Source organism: Diaporthe batatas (genome assembly GCF_019321695.1).
Source record: "Diaporthe batatas strain CRI 302-4 chromosome Unknown Contig00001, whole genome shotgun sequence".
In the NCBI taxonomy this organism is placed as follows: Eukaryota; Fungi; Ascomycota; class Sordariomycetes; order Diaporthales; family Diaporthaceae; genus Diaporthe; species Diaporthe batatas.
In genome coordinates, this window is record NW_025408548.1 from 265,317 (window position 1) to 281,155 (window position 15,839).

The following is a 15,839-nucleotide window of genomic DNA, read 5'->3' on the forward strand; positions in this document are numbered from 1 at the left end:
TCTTAAGATCTTCTGAAAAGAATAAATTGGATTTTTCCCGGTCGTCAAACACCATGTATTGTGGCCTGACACGCGCACTCCTGACTGGACTTACAAATTCAAGTGAAAGCGGATTGGTTAGATACCGCTGCGGGAAACCGAGGGGGTCACCAGTGGATGGTGGGCTAATTAGGCGCTAATAAAAAACCTTTTAATGTTTTTTATCAGCTACTGTTGGCCTAATATCTAAAGATGGAAGCTAGAAGGTATCTAATTGGTTAGAATTTTTTTTATTTAATTAAAAGTAAAAAGGTCTATACCCCTTAATTAGAGTATAGGCTACTAGCTTCTATTTTATTACTTACTTAACTATTTATTTATACTTTATTAATTTAACTATAGGTAAGGCTATAGGCTATTAGCTATAAAGATAAAATGGAAATATATATGGGTAGGGGCTTAATAGACTACCTAAATAGGTAGTCCTCTCCTTTAATAGCTCTATCAGACCCTAACTTAGCTGTAACTAATTAGAAACCAGGTCCTAGATTCAACCAATTAGAGGCCCCTATTCATCTTTAGATGTTAATTCATCTTTAGATGTTGGGTTCAACTTCCGCTGGCAACCCCCCGTATTTCCCCCTACGGTAGAACTGATCAGGATTGGCTGGTTCGGATGTTACCTCTCGAGGTATCCAGTCAGGAGCGCCAAGTGACGTTGAATTAACGTTTAGGAAGACTGGTTCGTGGCTGACAGGGCAGGCGCGTCAGGCGGAGAATCCACAGGGAATCTTGGTCCGGGTTATGAAACTGTTTCAAATAATGGGTTGGACAGAATTAGGTAAATTGCTCTCGGTTGAAAGAATTGTGGATGATGAGATGGTACTTGCCCGGTTGGGTAAAACTCTGCCACATCAAATGATCTAAGTACCTAGGTATCAGCCTTCTTTCATATACACGAACCTCATCCGCGTGATGTTGAGCTCTTGACCTCTCCATATGACCTACGTGTGAGACATGGACAATTTTATTCCCAAAAAAACCCTCAGGAATTCGTGAAGTAGAGGCCGTGGCCTTTATCGGGGAGTTTAAGCTGGGTCAGAACGGTGTTGGTTTGCTTCCCCGTGATCATCCCGCCAATATTAATATAAGAGGATACACTGGCATATCGATCAAGTGAAAGACTTCTCAATGGGAAGTAGCAATAGCCAAACGAAACCAGGTCAACTGAATTGCAGCATAATCAGCTTTCAAAATACTGTCACTATGCCTTAGCTATTCAATGGGGGAACAACCCTGCAGGAGTCGAGATTCTGCGATATCTGTAAACAGCCTGAGCTGAACAATCGCTGCCCTGGACAAGAAGAATTGGAATAAAGCCCCGGAACCGCAGACAATGACTTTGAGACGTCCATGAGACGATCGTCAGAGGGTCCCCAGAAAAGATGCGATCGTTTTCGGACGCCGGCACGAGGAGTGGTAATATCGATACTATTTTTGGGGGGTAAAGCAGCATCCAAGTTGGAATCCCCGTTTGATGAGAAATTTTGGAAGTTCTCTTATATTATAATATCTCGTAGCATATTTTCGGTTAGTGATACTATAGTATGATGGATGAGTTTGAATATGAACTGTTGCACTCAAGTAGCTGTTGGGAACATTTAAGTGAAAACAGAGAAGTTGTTTGTAAAAATTCCAATCGATCCATCCATCTTATCTACATCTGATTAGTTGCATGGTCAGCCGGTGGTGCTGCAAACAAGTTCCGCTGGACGATACTGTGCAACTGTAATACCGCTGTCGATATATATTTTCTGAGCCGTGTAGAAAAATTGTATTCCGTGCTTATATAATAGTAAGTATCATCATATCCATTATCTGACACTGCCAGCGGGTCTTTAATCCTGCAATCCTGTAGAAATGAGTTTTAACCCCTTACGTATTAACCAATAACAAATGTTCTACTCGGAGGATGGCATATCTGGAGATCCTCAATGCCTAGTGATAAACTGCCCGAACATTCACTGGCCATACTGCTTCCTTGGTTCCGCTGGTTCCAACGATGCCAACCCCATCTCCTCCTAATCCTTTGTAGCCCCACCAGAGGTGACCGCTGTCTCCCTTACCCCAGTCATCAACCATGTCAATGATGGTTTGTAAATGTCCGTACGTAGCCGGCTGCGGGCCACGCTGTTTCCGGAAGACGAGACATGTAGCAAAGACTGCGAGCAAAATGGCAACGCCGGCAAGTACGGACAGTGGGACCGGGTTGAAGTCGATCTCCCCGAAATCTTTAACCTGGTAGGTGATGCCCTGGGCACCGAAGAGCCACTGCGCAACCGGCTTGATGACGAAGAGGAACATCCAGGCAAGACTGGTCCGCGCGGACTTGATAGCACCGTGCCCCAGCGGTGTACCGCGTGGCTTGGCCGCTGCGCGCCATGATCTCTCGTCGCGGAAGACATTGACGATGAGTTCTGCGCAATGCATCGTGAACGTGATGATGATCTGCATCGCTAGGCCGAAAAGTAAGACCAGGAAATGTGGCAGCAAATTGTCCTTCGACTGGACGCCAATACCGAATCCCGCGGTGGCGATGTACTCGTCACTCCCCTCGGGCGGTTCGTTAAAGAACGATAAAGTGTGATTTTCCCGGTCCCATTCATCTGACAAACAAACGGCGTAAATAGCGCCGGCGAATAAAATAGTGAGGAAGGCGAAGGTGTAGAGCACCCAGATGATGTACTTGGTAGCGCGACAAGCCCGACGCATGGGGGGTTGCCGCTTCTGAGCGTGCCGTGGCTCGGGAGAGAGGTCTTTTGAATCAACACCCATCATTCCACGGCCTGGGTGGCGATCGTATAAACCGTGTTGCAGACATGCCAGCGCCGTGTTAAGGGGGGAAGGACTCCAGCTGAGGATCCTGCGGCCGGGCTTTCCGTATAGGCAGTACGCAGAGATTGCAACTTGTCCGAGGAGGCCAATTCCGAGAAAGAAGAGTGCTACCCCGCCGAAGGTCATGGAGCCCCGTCGTTCCGAGACGGACTGTGATGCCCCTGCGTATGAGATAACCAGCAAAGCCATTGACATGAAGTTGATGGGTGCTCGGTTCGCGGGGCATGACTTGGCGCTGGTGAATAGTCGCAGATTGGAGTTGAATTTGAGCCTCCCCTCGTGGAACAGTGTCCATCGTAAGGACATATACCTACCGGGGGGAGGGGGGTAAATTGAGTGAATAGTACTATTATTTTAGAATAATATTAATATTCTCTTAAAATGTAAATATATTATTAATATAATTATATAATATTTGAATAATATAACGCTTTTTAGTTTAATATAATTTTATAATTAATAGTATATAATATACTATTAGGGGCCTAATATATAGGTAAAAAAGGGGGTTCAATCTCTATTAGAATTAAGATTTTTTTTCTTTTTTTTATCCTTAATTTAACTATTTATTTATTAATTTTTAACTTAATTATTATTATATATTAAGTTTATAGAGCTATAAAGTTAAGAAATTATAAAAACCTTATTTTTTATTAACTTATAAAATTTAAAACTAGTGGATTTAGAATTTCTAATATATATTAATATAATGTTAAAATCTAATATATAATTAACCTCTTAATAGATTTTATCTATAATAGTATTTTATTAGTTTTTTATTAGTATTTAGTTATGATGTCTAGATTTTATTTAAATGTTGATTTTTGATATAATGATACACCCATGTCAGGGACCCCCCCTCCCCCCGGTAGGTAATGTATGTCTGGTAATCATCGACATTAGTCGTTATGAGGCAGAGTCAGTGGTCTTTGATGAAGGAAATCACCTACAGCTCAAGGAGTCGGTGCTGATGGCAACGACCAAGTTGAAGAGGAGCGATATCGGAATCGCAACAGAGGATGAGAGGTCAACGCTCATGCTGTCAGCAGTTGACATCTGCTTCTTGCACAGCACAATCCCCGCAATGAAAGTCGCAAGTCCGATTAAACCTGACAAATATAGACCATAGGTACAATATCTTTTTGTCGAGGTTCCTGGGTCAAATGGAGGTAGAACCGGCAGCACTGATATCCTGGGAAGACTTTTCCCCTCTTGCACAGCGCCTGAAAATTCCATGTCTTTCTCTGGATGCCGGTTCTTTTGTATAATGAAAACCAGTAGATGCCAAAGTGCTACTTTAAAAGGCTTGAGATTCGATGTTGATGATGATTGTGAGCACCACGAAAGTGGACGATGGGTCTTTTATCAGAGTCCGCCGGCACAGCATCTAAGAGGATTGAACCACCGTCGACTTATGACTGAGCACAAGGAACAACGCTCAAAATTCAAAACAGGACCTACAAATCCCGTCTCGCTAAACCATAGGCGGAATAAGGCTTGTCAAAGCCACTCAGGTGATACCCTCAGCTATAGTCTTGCGCGCAGGAGACGGGCATAGTATCCCACGCTACCGGTACTCTGGCACAACCGTTGACTAGCCCGGCGGCAGTGAGTCTTTCAAGCGGGCCAGAACATGCACCCCAGACATATCAGAGCTGAGCCATGGCCGCGAAGACATCTGAATGCGTTGACTGATTGGCTAGATCTACTAGACGAACGCATCTGCGGCTGAAAGACACATTTCAGGGCGTGCCTTCAGAAACTAGACCAGTTGACGTCGTGACAAGTTCAGCCTTCTGGACCTGCCAAGACACTAGCCAATGCTGAAGCAGAAAGCCACTATCAACCGTCCTTTATAGATGGTTATTTAGCGTCGGTCTGTGATGTCCTCACCGCGTTAGTGAATTGCGGTCGGGCTCACCGAGCCGCTGTTGGGGTCCCTGCAACAGCTGAGGGCTTCAGTGCACAAAGGACGGCGTGTTTTTAGCATATGCCAGCTGAACTTCAACCATGTTGAGATGGTCTTAGGCCCACTGTTCCCATAGTAGGCCTTCATATCAACCAGTTGACTTGAGCATTGACTTCAAATTTCACAGATCTAGCGGAAGAATATTTCTGACCTCTGCATAATGAACTTACTGTCCTGTTAAGAGAGTGGATACATGGACGAGGAAGCTGCCGTCAGTGCATTAATCAGGATTTAGTCGGAGGTACCCTAGATGACTGAAACAGCTAATAACCTCACCCACATACTCGGACAAGGAAAAGAAGGCACGGACACCATGGCATGACCCCAACGCTCCTCGGAACAGACCCAGTGGTGGCCGCCAGAATGTACTGGGTATAGGAAGCCGGAATACCGAAGGTTGGAACGCTATGAGAGGCGTCAATGGAACCACACGCACCTCGGAATGCTGGGGCAAATTACCTAGACACTTCCTGTGTGCGACTGTGGGATGGGTAAATCAGAGCCGGAGGAATAACTCATGGGTCAGTTCAAGACCTTTGGGCCAGAAGGCTTTCTATGAAATTTATGGCAATGCATGCATATCAGTCTATATATTTAAGTATGGCCGGCTGCCCGGATCGCTCTTGGCTATACCGGGAAAGTCATGAGAGCATCGTCCTGAGGGGGAGGTGCCGCTATAAGGACAGCTCAAGTCGTGGAAGCATTCATTTCAGAGAAGCGATGCGCCGCGTTATCCAAGTTGTCACAGGTTGGCGTGCTTATGCCTTGTTTGAGTGATGGATCTGAGAAGGGGACAGTCATTGACCAATGCGCGTTTCGTCATAACTTCGAGCAATAACTTGAAGTTGCGGATCATCTGCATGAGAAACGCCACATTCGAATCCAGTAGCCGCTTGCAAATTGGATGTGTGTTACATTGATAATGGGGCATGATGACTGCAGATGATCCAGCCCCTCCTCACATAGATGAAGATCTCTCATGACACTGCTCTCTGAGAATGACACAAAAGTGCAATGACTGGTTCTGTCTAACATTCTGGATCCCTTCGATGAGATCTCCAATTGGTAACATCATATCCGTGAAACCACAACCCGCCGCTCCAATTCATCACCCTGACCAGCTATGGCAGTTGCAGAGGGTCGACTCGGATATAGCAAAGAACAACATGCTCACCAGACAGATGGCTACGGACGATACATCGACGTGCCCTTTGCTACCCTCGAACATCAACTCCATGCCGCTGCCCTTGGCGATTGCACCGGCATTACGGTGCTCGACCTCGGTGGCGGCCAGGGCCTGCGCGCGCGCCAGGTCATCGACCACGGCGCTGCTGCAGTGGACGTTGTCGACTGTGAGATCCCTTTCCAGCCCATTGTCGAACAACAGCACCAAAACCATCAGGCACGCTGCTAATTCCAGCCGGTACAGTGTCCCCCGAGATGATGCAGGCCGGTAAGAAGATTGAGTCGTCATTGGGTAGGAGCGAGGATGTGATCCACTGGATTGAGGGCGACGCGTCGAAGCCGGAGAGCCTGGCGGCCTTGCCGCTGAGGTTCAAGGACGAAGGGTACGACATGGTGATGGCGAACTGGCTGTTCGACCACGCTTCCAGCATGGATACCCTGGACGGCATGTTCCGGTCCGTGGTCGCGTATCTGAAGCCCGGAGGCCGCTTCGTCGGCACCAGGGTCATCCACGGCCATACTTCCCCGGCTGCCACCACCGGCAAGTACGGATACATCTACAAAGACTTTGGGGAGATCCCCAACGGAATGGCCTATCGCTACACCTTGTATGTCAACCCTCCAGTCTCGTACGATGGGGCGAGCATGGAGGTGACATACAACCCGGCTCTGATCGGCGACTTCCACGCCAAGTACGGGCTGGAGGACACGGAGCTCGTGCCTTCGGCCAGAGCAAGCTGTACCCGAGAGGACCCGGAATACTGGAAGCTATTTGTAGACACTCCAAGTATGGCGGTTGTAAAAGCTAGGAAGAAGGAGTGAGGTATGAAATGATGCGATCCGGCAATCGCGAGAGTGCTCTAGACGGTGATTGTGCGAGGAACATCGGAGGGTCCGCATAGCGAGCATGTCATGGTTAGACTGTGTTCCGGCCTTTAGATCCAGCTGAAATTTATTGCTCTTGGCACGGTAATGTATGGTACTTGCCGAAGCCGTGGCTTCCAAGGTTGGACGGAGCCAAGATAGCTCAAATATACACTGTTTTCGCACAATTGGAAGTGGCTTATTAGCTGGCGTGAATACAGACCTTAGTAGAAGTGTCCCAAGGTGTAATCTGCCGCCACCTCTGGTCCTTCGTTCACGATCCGCGACCCTAACCCAACAATGCCGGGATTTCCGAAGATCTGGACAGGGTCTTGGCGATTGCGGGGTACGGAGTCATGCTGTGATTTTCCGATCGTGGGGCTGAATATGCCGGGAGTGGTTGCCGCAACAAACACGTGGAGAACTCTATGTGCTGGGTCGCTGGGTGAAATCGTGCCATTTCGACATCCTCCCACAGCACACTTACCGTCCTCAATCAGTCCCGAGTAGCAGTAGAAGTTTCCGGGAGAGTCTTGTCTGCCCCTGCGTTTGTGTTGAGTCGAGGCGTCACAATTGAAACCTCTAAGCGGTGCCAGAAGTAGGCCCCGAGGCTCGGCCCAGTTCGGACTTACGTATCACGGGCGCGGTCGGAACTTCCGCAGTGGCGTTGTCGAAGGACTCCAGAAAACGTACAGGCTTATAACTTACACCTAACCAACATTCGTCGGTTCGACCGTGGGAGCCAAGTCTATCGAAAAATCTTCTAGCGACTCGGAACAAAGCCCGGCTTATTAACACCAGCAATCATGTCTTCGGAGGCAGCGAAGGCCGAACATGGCGGCGAGTACCGCCAGTTTCTGCCCGATCTGAGCATTCCCCGTTTTACCACTATGCAGAAGCAAGATGCCCACGTATACGCCAAAGAGTTCAAAGAGGGTGGAAACCCTCCGTGGCTGCACAGTCTGTACTTGCATTGGCTCAAGCTGCTCGAAGACCCCTTCAAGGGCGTCACAACAGATGGTATGCCGTGTGCCTGACCTGTATCGTGCGAGTCCACAGTGCTAATAGAGATCAACTTCGTAAAGGAAATGTGAAACCAGGCCTTTTCAAGATTCAAGACGAAGGGGTGCCGGTCGACGACATAGTAGCCGCGGCGGAAGCCGTCCTCGAATCCCTAGACGATGAGCAGACCAAGCGCATCAAGTATCACGTGGACGCCCCTGAGTGGAGGACATGGAGCAACCCCGAATTCCTTCTCAGCCACAAAGGACTACGGCTCGACGAGATAAGCCCCGACCTGCGAAAGAAGATTTTGCTTGTCCTCCAGACGACGCTATCGCCCGAGGGATACCAAAAGGCGTTGGGTGCCATGCGTGTGAATGGCTTCCTGGGCGATCTTGTCAAGTCACCTGCCGTGATGAATGAGTTCAGCTACAATTTCTGCCTGTTCGGTGAGCCATTGTGTGCACGGCCATGGGGATATTCATTCTATGGCCATCACTTGTGCCTGAACGTCTTCTTTTACAACTCGCAAATTGTCATATCTCCGTGGTTTACAGGCGCCGAACCAAACTTAATCGACGAAGGAAGGTATAAGGGGACACGAATTCTCGAGGAGGAGGAAAGGTTGGGTCTGCAACTCATGCAGAGCCTCACCGCGGATAAGCAGGCCAAGGCCCAGACGTACAAATTGCTTAGGGACCCTGCTATGCCCTACGGCCGATGGAACCACGATGACCAGCGCCATCTTTGTGGTGCCTACCGGGACAACCGAATAGTCCCATACGAAGGTATCCTGGTCTCAGAAATGACAGCGGACCAGGAAGAACTCGTTCTGGGAATCCTCAACCAATACCTGCTTTACCTTCCCGCGCAGGCTAGGAAGGTCCGCTTGGAGAACATCGAATCATGGTTCCACGAGACATACTTCAGCTGGATCGGGTCGTTCGGTGATGCGGACCCGTTCTACTACAGGATCCAGAGTCCCGTCATCATCGTGGAATTCGACCACCACTCCGGCGTGTTTCTGACGAACAAGGAGCCTGCCAAGTTCCACATCCATACGTTGCTGAGGACGCCGAATGGAGGTGATTACGGCATGGCGTTACGGCCTTTGATCCCCAGTGACGAAGAGCCCTTTGTTTGGGGTGGCGAGAGGTATTGAGACGACACGGGATCTCAGGCCCTCAGAACGGTACAAATTGTGGCATGTGCGACGTGAACACTTGGCTGCGCCACATACTTGTATGACATGTAGTCACCAGAACCATAGAGACAATGAAGGACCAGAATCCAGCCCATTGGGGCTGGGAACTCTACTGCCATTCCATGCAACCTAGAACCAACCACGACATTGTGCACATAATCGAAAGCCGAGCCGGGTGACTGGGTTATCAGTCACACGCTTTGTGGCACGACTTGATCAGCTACTAGTTTCTTCGGCTTCTGCGTGTTACATGAGTCTGCCCGCTCATCTATATGGGTATGAGTTATCGAGTCTCAAATAAAGTGGATAGGTCTTAATCTCGCAGTATACGAATTATGTGGCTGTATTACGAAAGGAGTTATTGAGCTTACTTTACATCACACTCAGAGGTGCCAGATAGTTGTTGTTAGTCCTTTAAGTGGTGATCAACGCCGTACGGCATTTAGCATAGTATCGTGAACGTAGCTTGGGATGAAAGCGCAAAACGAGATGGGCTAAGTCAAATATAACATGGCACGGATATATGTTATTGATTTTGATAATTACCTGGGTACTTGACGAAATAATCGTGTGGTGACGAATTATGCTTCAGTCGGACGGGCGCGGAATAGCAATAGACGCCAATGTCAGCATGGCAAAGGGTTTTGCGTTCAAGGATGAACTGGTCTAGCTTGAGTGAGAACAGTGAAGGCGTTCATGGTTGATCTCTTTGTTAATAACTTTTGGATCACCTCGAATGTTGATCCTACGAGTAGCAATCCGGAAGTTACCAGTTTCATTCTGGGGCATGCGCTCTCCTAAATGCCATCTATTTGGAATGGTGCCTCCTTCAATATGGTAGCTTCTGATTCAACTGTTCCATATATATTTCAATAGTATCCGAGCTTAAAGAAGACAGGAGGCAGGGTTGAACTGCAGCAACCTGCCGTACCACCAAGCACATGGGAGGATGTTTGCGCCCGGAAGCTCACAAAGGCGCGGTATGTGCGCCTTTGAGATATGATAAAAGGTTTCAACTGGTCGTACACGTCATGATATCGGCAGCGTTTGTTTAAACGTACTATTCTTGGATTCTTTGCCTCGTTGGTCTTCATCGACAATACCTTGTGAATGATCCTGCGATAATGGCATTGATTTAAACAATGGGTACTTTTTGTTTGAGGGATCCTACTCGGCGCCATATCCCCAACGATACGGGGTATTTATATTCGGTCTTTGGCCCTTTCTTGGACTTGATATTACTCGATTCATCATCACAGCATTCGCAACTGTAGAGCCCTACACTTCTATAACAACGAATTGTAGAACACGTAGGGTTTTCAGCCAACATGAGTGCAAACAACTCCTCAAAGGGCAGGCCCCCTTCAATGATGTCCAGTGTCCGGGACACTACAAGGAGGGTCACTGCGGCTCTGACAAAACCGGCTGGCAGGCCCAGTCTCCATGAGCCAATGGACACTGTGCAAGAACTCACACACATTGATGATCCCGAGGAGCCATCTACCGTCCTTACGCGGATGGCAGCTGCGCGTCCTAATCCACTTGCAGACCTCGAGTCGCTCCTCCCAGTCAGGCACGACTTTGACGATTTGAACGGCTTCATAACACTCTGCAATGACCTCCTGGTTTTGAACTCACAGGATCACCTTGATCCTACTCGCAGGTCCATCAAGATTCCGGGAACCACCGGGGTCTTCATTAGCCCCAATCAGCTCTACCACGCGTGGCACCTTCTCTCCCAGCGAGGTCGCTACCTGCGGGGAGGAATCTTGGCCGATGAGGCCGGAACCGGCAAAACATACGTCTACTTCACCGCAGCACTTCTCCGCGCGTTGGTCTGGGAGTCAAAACGAGCTGTCCAGTTATATTGGAGCGGTAAGGGAAAGAAAAAGGTTGGTAGGCACGCTGAACATCATCTTCCCGAAGGTGCCAATGGTAGAAGTTGCCCCAGTCAGAGGCCAGGCGGCATAGTTTGCTACTGTGTTCCTGGCTCACTCACTAGGACCATCAGCGACCACACACCCAGCGGAGTCAGCGCCCTGTACGTGGCTTCCGAGACGTGGCCTGACATTCTGAACCTGGTGCAAACAGCCGGTCTTAACCCTTCCATGTACCAGCTGTGCCTAGTCCACAACAATGCTCCCAAGCGGTTCACACGCTCAATGGGACCCTTGGTCCAGACGCTGTCTCATGGGGCTCAGACTGATCTGAAGGACTTCTCCCCGGCATCGTACATCTTCATTACGACGCTGGAGTCTCCAAGGCTGAGGAATATTTTCGCTGGGAAAGTGCTAAATTGCGGGATAGCTCTCATCGATGAGGCCCATCAGATACTCCGCATAAAGGACTCACTGACGTTTCGCATGGCCGAGGAGTTTTCTCATCACGGAGCGGACGTGTGGTTTGTAAGCGCCACCCCTTTCAATGGTTGTACGCTTGAAGACTGGGTCCCTCCTGTGAAGTGCATAGCTCCCCGACGAGCATCAGCGACGCAGAGATTAGCAGAAACCCTGGATCTTGCCAAGCTTTCTGGCGAGTTTTCTGATGTTCTATCCTTCCAGGCTCAGTTTAATACTATTTTCGACCGGGACCTAGTCTTGAGGCATTTCGGATTTTCCAAGTTTCTCGGGAAGTCTATCTCTGATGTCCAAAACATCGTTCCGAGGGTTATTTCCAGGACCACACCAACTCAGCACAGGTTCGCAGTCCAGGAGCTTTCTAGACAGATTTCTTGGAAGGACCCTCAACTTCATGACCCAACTCAGCGCGGATTGATGTACCTGGTATCACTCTTTCCGGCCGCTGCAGAGCTGATCCTCGAAGACCCGATCACCTACGACACTGCCTCCATCCGCGATTTAATCAGGCAGACGAAGAACAGGCTGCGCATTGAGGAGTCGGAGCAATTAAGAAGACTTGCTGATCGGATCATTCAAAACAGCCCGAAGCTCGACTACATCCTAGAAGAGCTGAAGCGGATGGCTCACGACCCGGAAGAGCGCGCGAGGATTGACCACCAAGCCACACACAGGCTTGGTGCTGGCGAGGACCTCAAGATGAAGAAGATGGTGATTATCACCCCCACAGTCGTGAGCGCTGTCTTCCTCTACCTAGCTTTGATCAAGCATCGCCCTGATGTTGCGCTGATCCACAACTGGGTTTCGGCCCAGGAGAAGGAGCAGGTTGTCAACAACTTCAAGAGCCTTAGCGCTGCCAAGCTGGTGAAGCACAACCGGGTCCTCATCGCACCGTTTGCCGCCATTGGAACTGGGGCCAATCTTCAGGTCGCTTCGTACCAGATCCTGACCTCTCCCCTTCCGGACCGGGCAAGTCAAGTTCAAGCCTTTGCTCGGACGAACAGATCTGGGCAACGCCTCCGCCCCCGTCACAAAGTTCTGGCACTTGAAGACAGCCCTGTGGACCGCATTGTGCTCGCTGCCCACGCCACTCTGGACATTGAGAGCGACCCTTTCAATATCAACGAGCCGCTTCGCATCGCTGGCACCAGTGCGCTTGGCAGTCCCAGCAGCCTGGACAACCCGGATAGTCCAACTGGTCCGGTTGAAGAGCAGATGTCGTCAACTCATGGGTCGACCCTGGGTGTGAACGAAGCCGCCATTTTCCAGAACGCTCTGACCTTCTCCCCGCGCCCATCTACTGGAAACAACAGCCAGGAAAGGGAGTTCTTCAGTGAGACTACCCTATCTTCAAAGGAAGCAAATGAAGCTTTGCTGCTACAGAATGCTTCTTTCTGGGCACCCCAATCAAGCACCGATCAGTCTAACGCGGATACACATGGCCCGTATGGTCCCTTGACTGACGACTCGTCGAGTGATGACTTGTATTCGTACATCGATGGTCGACACGGGGAGCAAGCAAGACCGGTGTCCCCCATGAGCAATCACACCTTTGGCCCGCCCAGACCGGTTTCCGCGATGAGCAGTCGCACCTTTGGCACGCCCGAGCAGCCTACTTACACGCCTGCGGCGGGACACTATTCCGTGCCTACCTTCGAACGTTTCGGTCACCTCTCGTTGCCGCCCCTACCGGCCGAGACGAAATCAGTTGGCAAGGATGATAGCCCTACCCTCGGCGGGCTGTTTCCTCCCCCGCCTTCGGGCCCTCGTGCCCGCTTTGACGTGGGAGCAAGTCTGACCCGGCCTCCCCCCCTGGACCTTGTCAACAGCCGCGATCGCGACGACGCCGTCTCTCTTAGGTCTGTCATAGAGTTTGAGTTGGTCGAGCGTCCCCTAACCCCTTATCCAGAGGAGATGCTTGAACATTCAAGCGACAATGCTCAGCGGGGCCGGGATCTAGGGAACGTGGAGTTTGATGTTGACGACCTTATACGAACGGCGAGGGCGTCATCGGCCCGGCTCTGGGAGAACGGCCGATCTCAGCTAGGACGTCAAAACAGCGATGACTGGGCTAGGCTTGAAGAAGAGGCGCGGCAAAGAGATCAGGCTCACGAAGACGAACGATTTCGCCTTGTAGCTGAGAGACGCGCCCAGATAATGAAAGACCTGGAGGCGCGAAGACGCTGAAGTAGAGTGGTCGGCTGTCAGGACCTGTTATGGGGCCTCCCAACACCTAGGTAAGTGCTGCCTGGTCCACAGGTCTACAGGTAGTCATCTCAGTGGGCAATGGCGAGTTATGCCAATGATATTCACGGCGGTGCTACTAATTTATGCAGACACGTAAATCCGGCATGGTGTATGGAGTTCAAGGTAGGTAATTAGAATCAATTTTCCAGTTTTGGAAAGGAATTTAACACAATGTTTCCGTAGAAATGACAAATTTGCGGGATATTAGTAGATGACCGTTTCCCCGGGTTTTTAGAACGGGGGCAATGCACCTGAAATACGCACCGTCAAACATGTTGTGTAAATGCATAGGTACATACCCAGGTACTATCTACTAAACTCAGCGCTATTAATGGGCACAAGCAAGCAAGTTGCTCCTTTAGGAATTATAAGACTGATGGCGATTACTTCTTCACATCTTGGACGATTAATCGCGCTTAGCACCCACTTTGCCAGCTCGGCGCAACCCGAACGTGCCCACGAAAGCGCAGGATACCATCAGCGCAAACATAGTCCAGAAGGTGGCTCGGTAGCCAGCCATGAGATCTTCGGGAGACCCAGCCGCGCCATGCTCACCCTTGGCAGTCAGTGTCGATACAACCTGCATAAGAGTCAGGCCGAGTGAGCCGCCAAACTGCGCAGCGGTGTTGAACACGGCCCCGGCCAACGATTGCGTGTCCTCCGGGAAGACATTCGAGACGACAATGAGCCCAACGGTAAACAGCACATCTCCGCTGATTGGCATCAGAAGTTGGGCGAAGAACGCGTTGTACCAGTACGGCCACTGCGGCTGAACGAGAGCCATTAGGAGTGGCGCAATGGCACATAAAACCGACGAGCCAACAACAAGCCAGACCGCGGAGATCTTATCGACGACAAGGCCCGTGGAAAAGTTCAGTGCGACGCCCACTATCAGACTTGGCAGTATCCTGATGGACGCTTGGAGGGCTGACAATTGCTGGACTTCTTGGAAGCTGGATGAAAGCGACATAATCAGTACATCGAGACCTTGAGGAATCTGAGGTGACTTAGTGAGAAGTCCGAAGCTTCACTTACAACAGACTGCTAAATTGCTCCATCGAGTTTAACACACCGAAAGATATCAGTATTGTCAAGCATACGGTGGTAAACGAGATATTCTTCCAGAGTTTGTTTGGCATCAGAGCTATCTTCCCAACCTTGACGCGGTAATGAACCCAGGACAAGAAGGCTGGTAGCGCTGCGACAGCAACAGCAAGGATGACGATAGTCTCAGTGTCATGGATCCTGTCGACATCGGTGCTTATGATCCTGTAATGTTGTCAGATTTCCTTCAATCCTTAGAACACCGTCTCGGGTGTTGGGAGGCACTCACGCCAGTAAATACGACAGGCAGGCAAAGAACGCCGACGCGATGATCGCGCCGACCCAATCTACCTTGGTAGCCAGTTGAGTCATGATGTGCTGCGGGCTCCGCTTGCTCTTGGGCAACACCCGCAGCCCAATCGCGAAAAGTAGCAGCATCGCGCCCCCATCGATGTACCAGCCTGCGCGCCAGCCAATGGTGTCGACCAGGATACCACCAAGAACGAGGCCGAGAGAAAACCCAAGTGGTTGGCTGAGACCTATACATGAGAAGGCAATGTTCCTGCCCCGGCCCTGCGGGAGGTTACCCGCCACGATAGCCACCGAGGACGAGAGGTGCAAGCTCATGGCGACGCCCTGGATGGCCCTGAGGACGATGAACTGCACGCCCGTGTGCACAAAACCACTCGCCAGAACACTGGCCGCGAGGACGAAGCATCCCACCAAGTCTACAGTCCGAGTCCCCAGGATATCGGCAACAGAACCCGCTAGCAGGAGGGTAGACGCAATGGTGAGCCCGTAGACGGATGCCGGCCAGAAGAAGAGCTCCTCGGGGACCTTCAGGTCAGAGGTGATTCGGGGGAGGCCCACTGTGATGTATCCGTTGATCACAGAGCTCAGAAGGTTCACCCCCGCAAGCTGCGCGGTGAGCATGACCGGGTGAAGCTTCTTTGATGCCTGCTGGACATCTGCAGTATCCTCAGGTCGACGAGCGACGGAAAAGTCTGCGTCGTCGCGATCGGCAGCGCGGATACTGCGCAGGGTGATAGCATCTTGATGTTCTTCTGTGACGGTGAGAGTTGTGGCCATCTTG

General features: G+C 50.3%; 4 protein-coding genes across 4 annotated transcripts; 3 read left to right on the forward strand and 1 right to left on the reverse strand.

Annotated features, from left to right (window-relative positions):
- Positions 1-5,854: 5,854 nt before the first annotated feature.
- KVR01_000948 (uncharacterized protein) lies at positions 5,855-7,109 on the forward strand. The gene is made up of 2 exons (XM_044793253.1): positions 5,855-6,195; positions 6,273-7,109. The coding sequence occupies exons 1-2, from the start codon at positions 5,967-5,969 to the stop codon at positions 6,848-6,850; spliced, it is 807 nt and encodes a 268-aa protein (XP_044650897.1). The 5' UTR covers positions 5,855-5,966; the 3' UTR covers positions 6,851-7,109.
- Positions 7,110-7,322: 213 nt separating this feature from the next.
- Positions 7,323-9,206, forward strand: KVR01_000761 (uncharacterized protein). Its single transcript, XM_044793273.1, has 2 exons — positions 7,323-7,912; positions 7,978-9,206. Exons 1-2 carry the CDS (start codon positions 7,699-7,701, stop codon positions 9,054-9,056), a joined length of 1,293 nt encoding a protein of 430 aa, XP_044650710.1. The 5' UTR covers positions 7,323-7,698; the 3' UTR covers positions 9,057-9,206.
- A 1,262-nt stretch (positions 9,207-10,468) lies between these two features.
- Positions 10,469-13,642, forward strand: KVR01_000531 (uncharacterized protein; the record flags this gene model as incomplete). The annotated part of the gene is made up of 1 exon (XM_044785456.1): positions 10,469-13,642. One exon carries the CDS (start codon positions 10,469-10,471, stop codon positions 13,640-13,642), a length of 3,174 nt encoding a protein of 1,057 aa, XP_044650480.1.
- A 340-nt stretch (positions 13,643-13,982) lies between these two features.
- On the reverse strand, positions 13,983-15,835 carry KVR01_000537 (uncharacterized protein; the record flags this gene model as incomplete). The annotated part of the gene is made up of 3 exons (XM_044781311.1): positions 13,983-14,689; positions 14,775-14,971; positions 15,036-15,835. 3 exons carry the CDS (start codon positions 15,833-15,835, stop codon positions 14,109-14,111), a joined length of 1,578 nt encoding a protein of 525 aa, XP_044650486.1. The 3' UTR covers positions 13,983-14,108.
- Positions 15,836-15,839: the final 4 nt, after the last annotated feature.

Coding starts and splice junctions, on each gene's coding strand:
- KVR01_000948 (XM_044793253.1), top strand. CDS start 5,967: ATGGCAGTTGCAGAGGGTCGACTCGGATATAGCAAAGAACAACATGCT. Junction 6,196..6,272: donor TGCAGTGGACGTTGTCGACT/GTGAGATCCCTT, acceptor CAGCCGGTACAG/TGTCCCCCGAGATGATGCAG.
- KVR01_000761 (XM_044793273.1), top strand. CDS start 7,699: ATGTCTTCGGAGGCAGCGAAGGCCGAACATGGCGGCGAGTACCGCCAG. Junction 7,913..7,977: donor CAAGGGCGTCACAACAGATG/GTATGCCGTGTG, acceptor AACTTCGTAAAG/GAAATGTGAAACCAGGCCTT.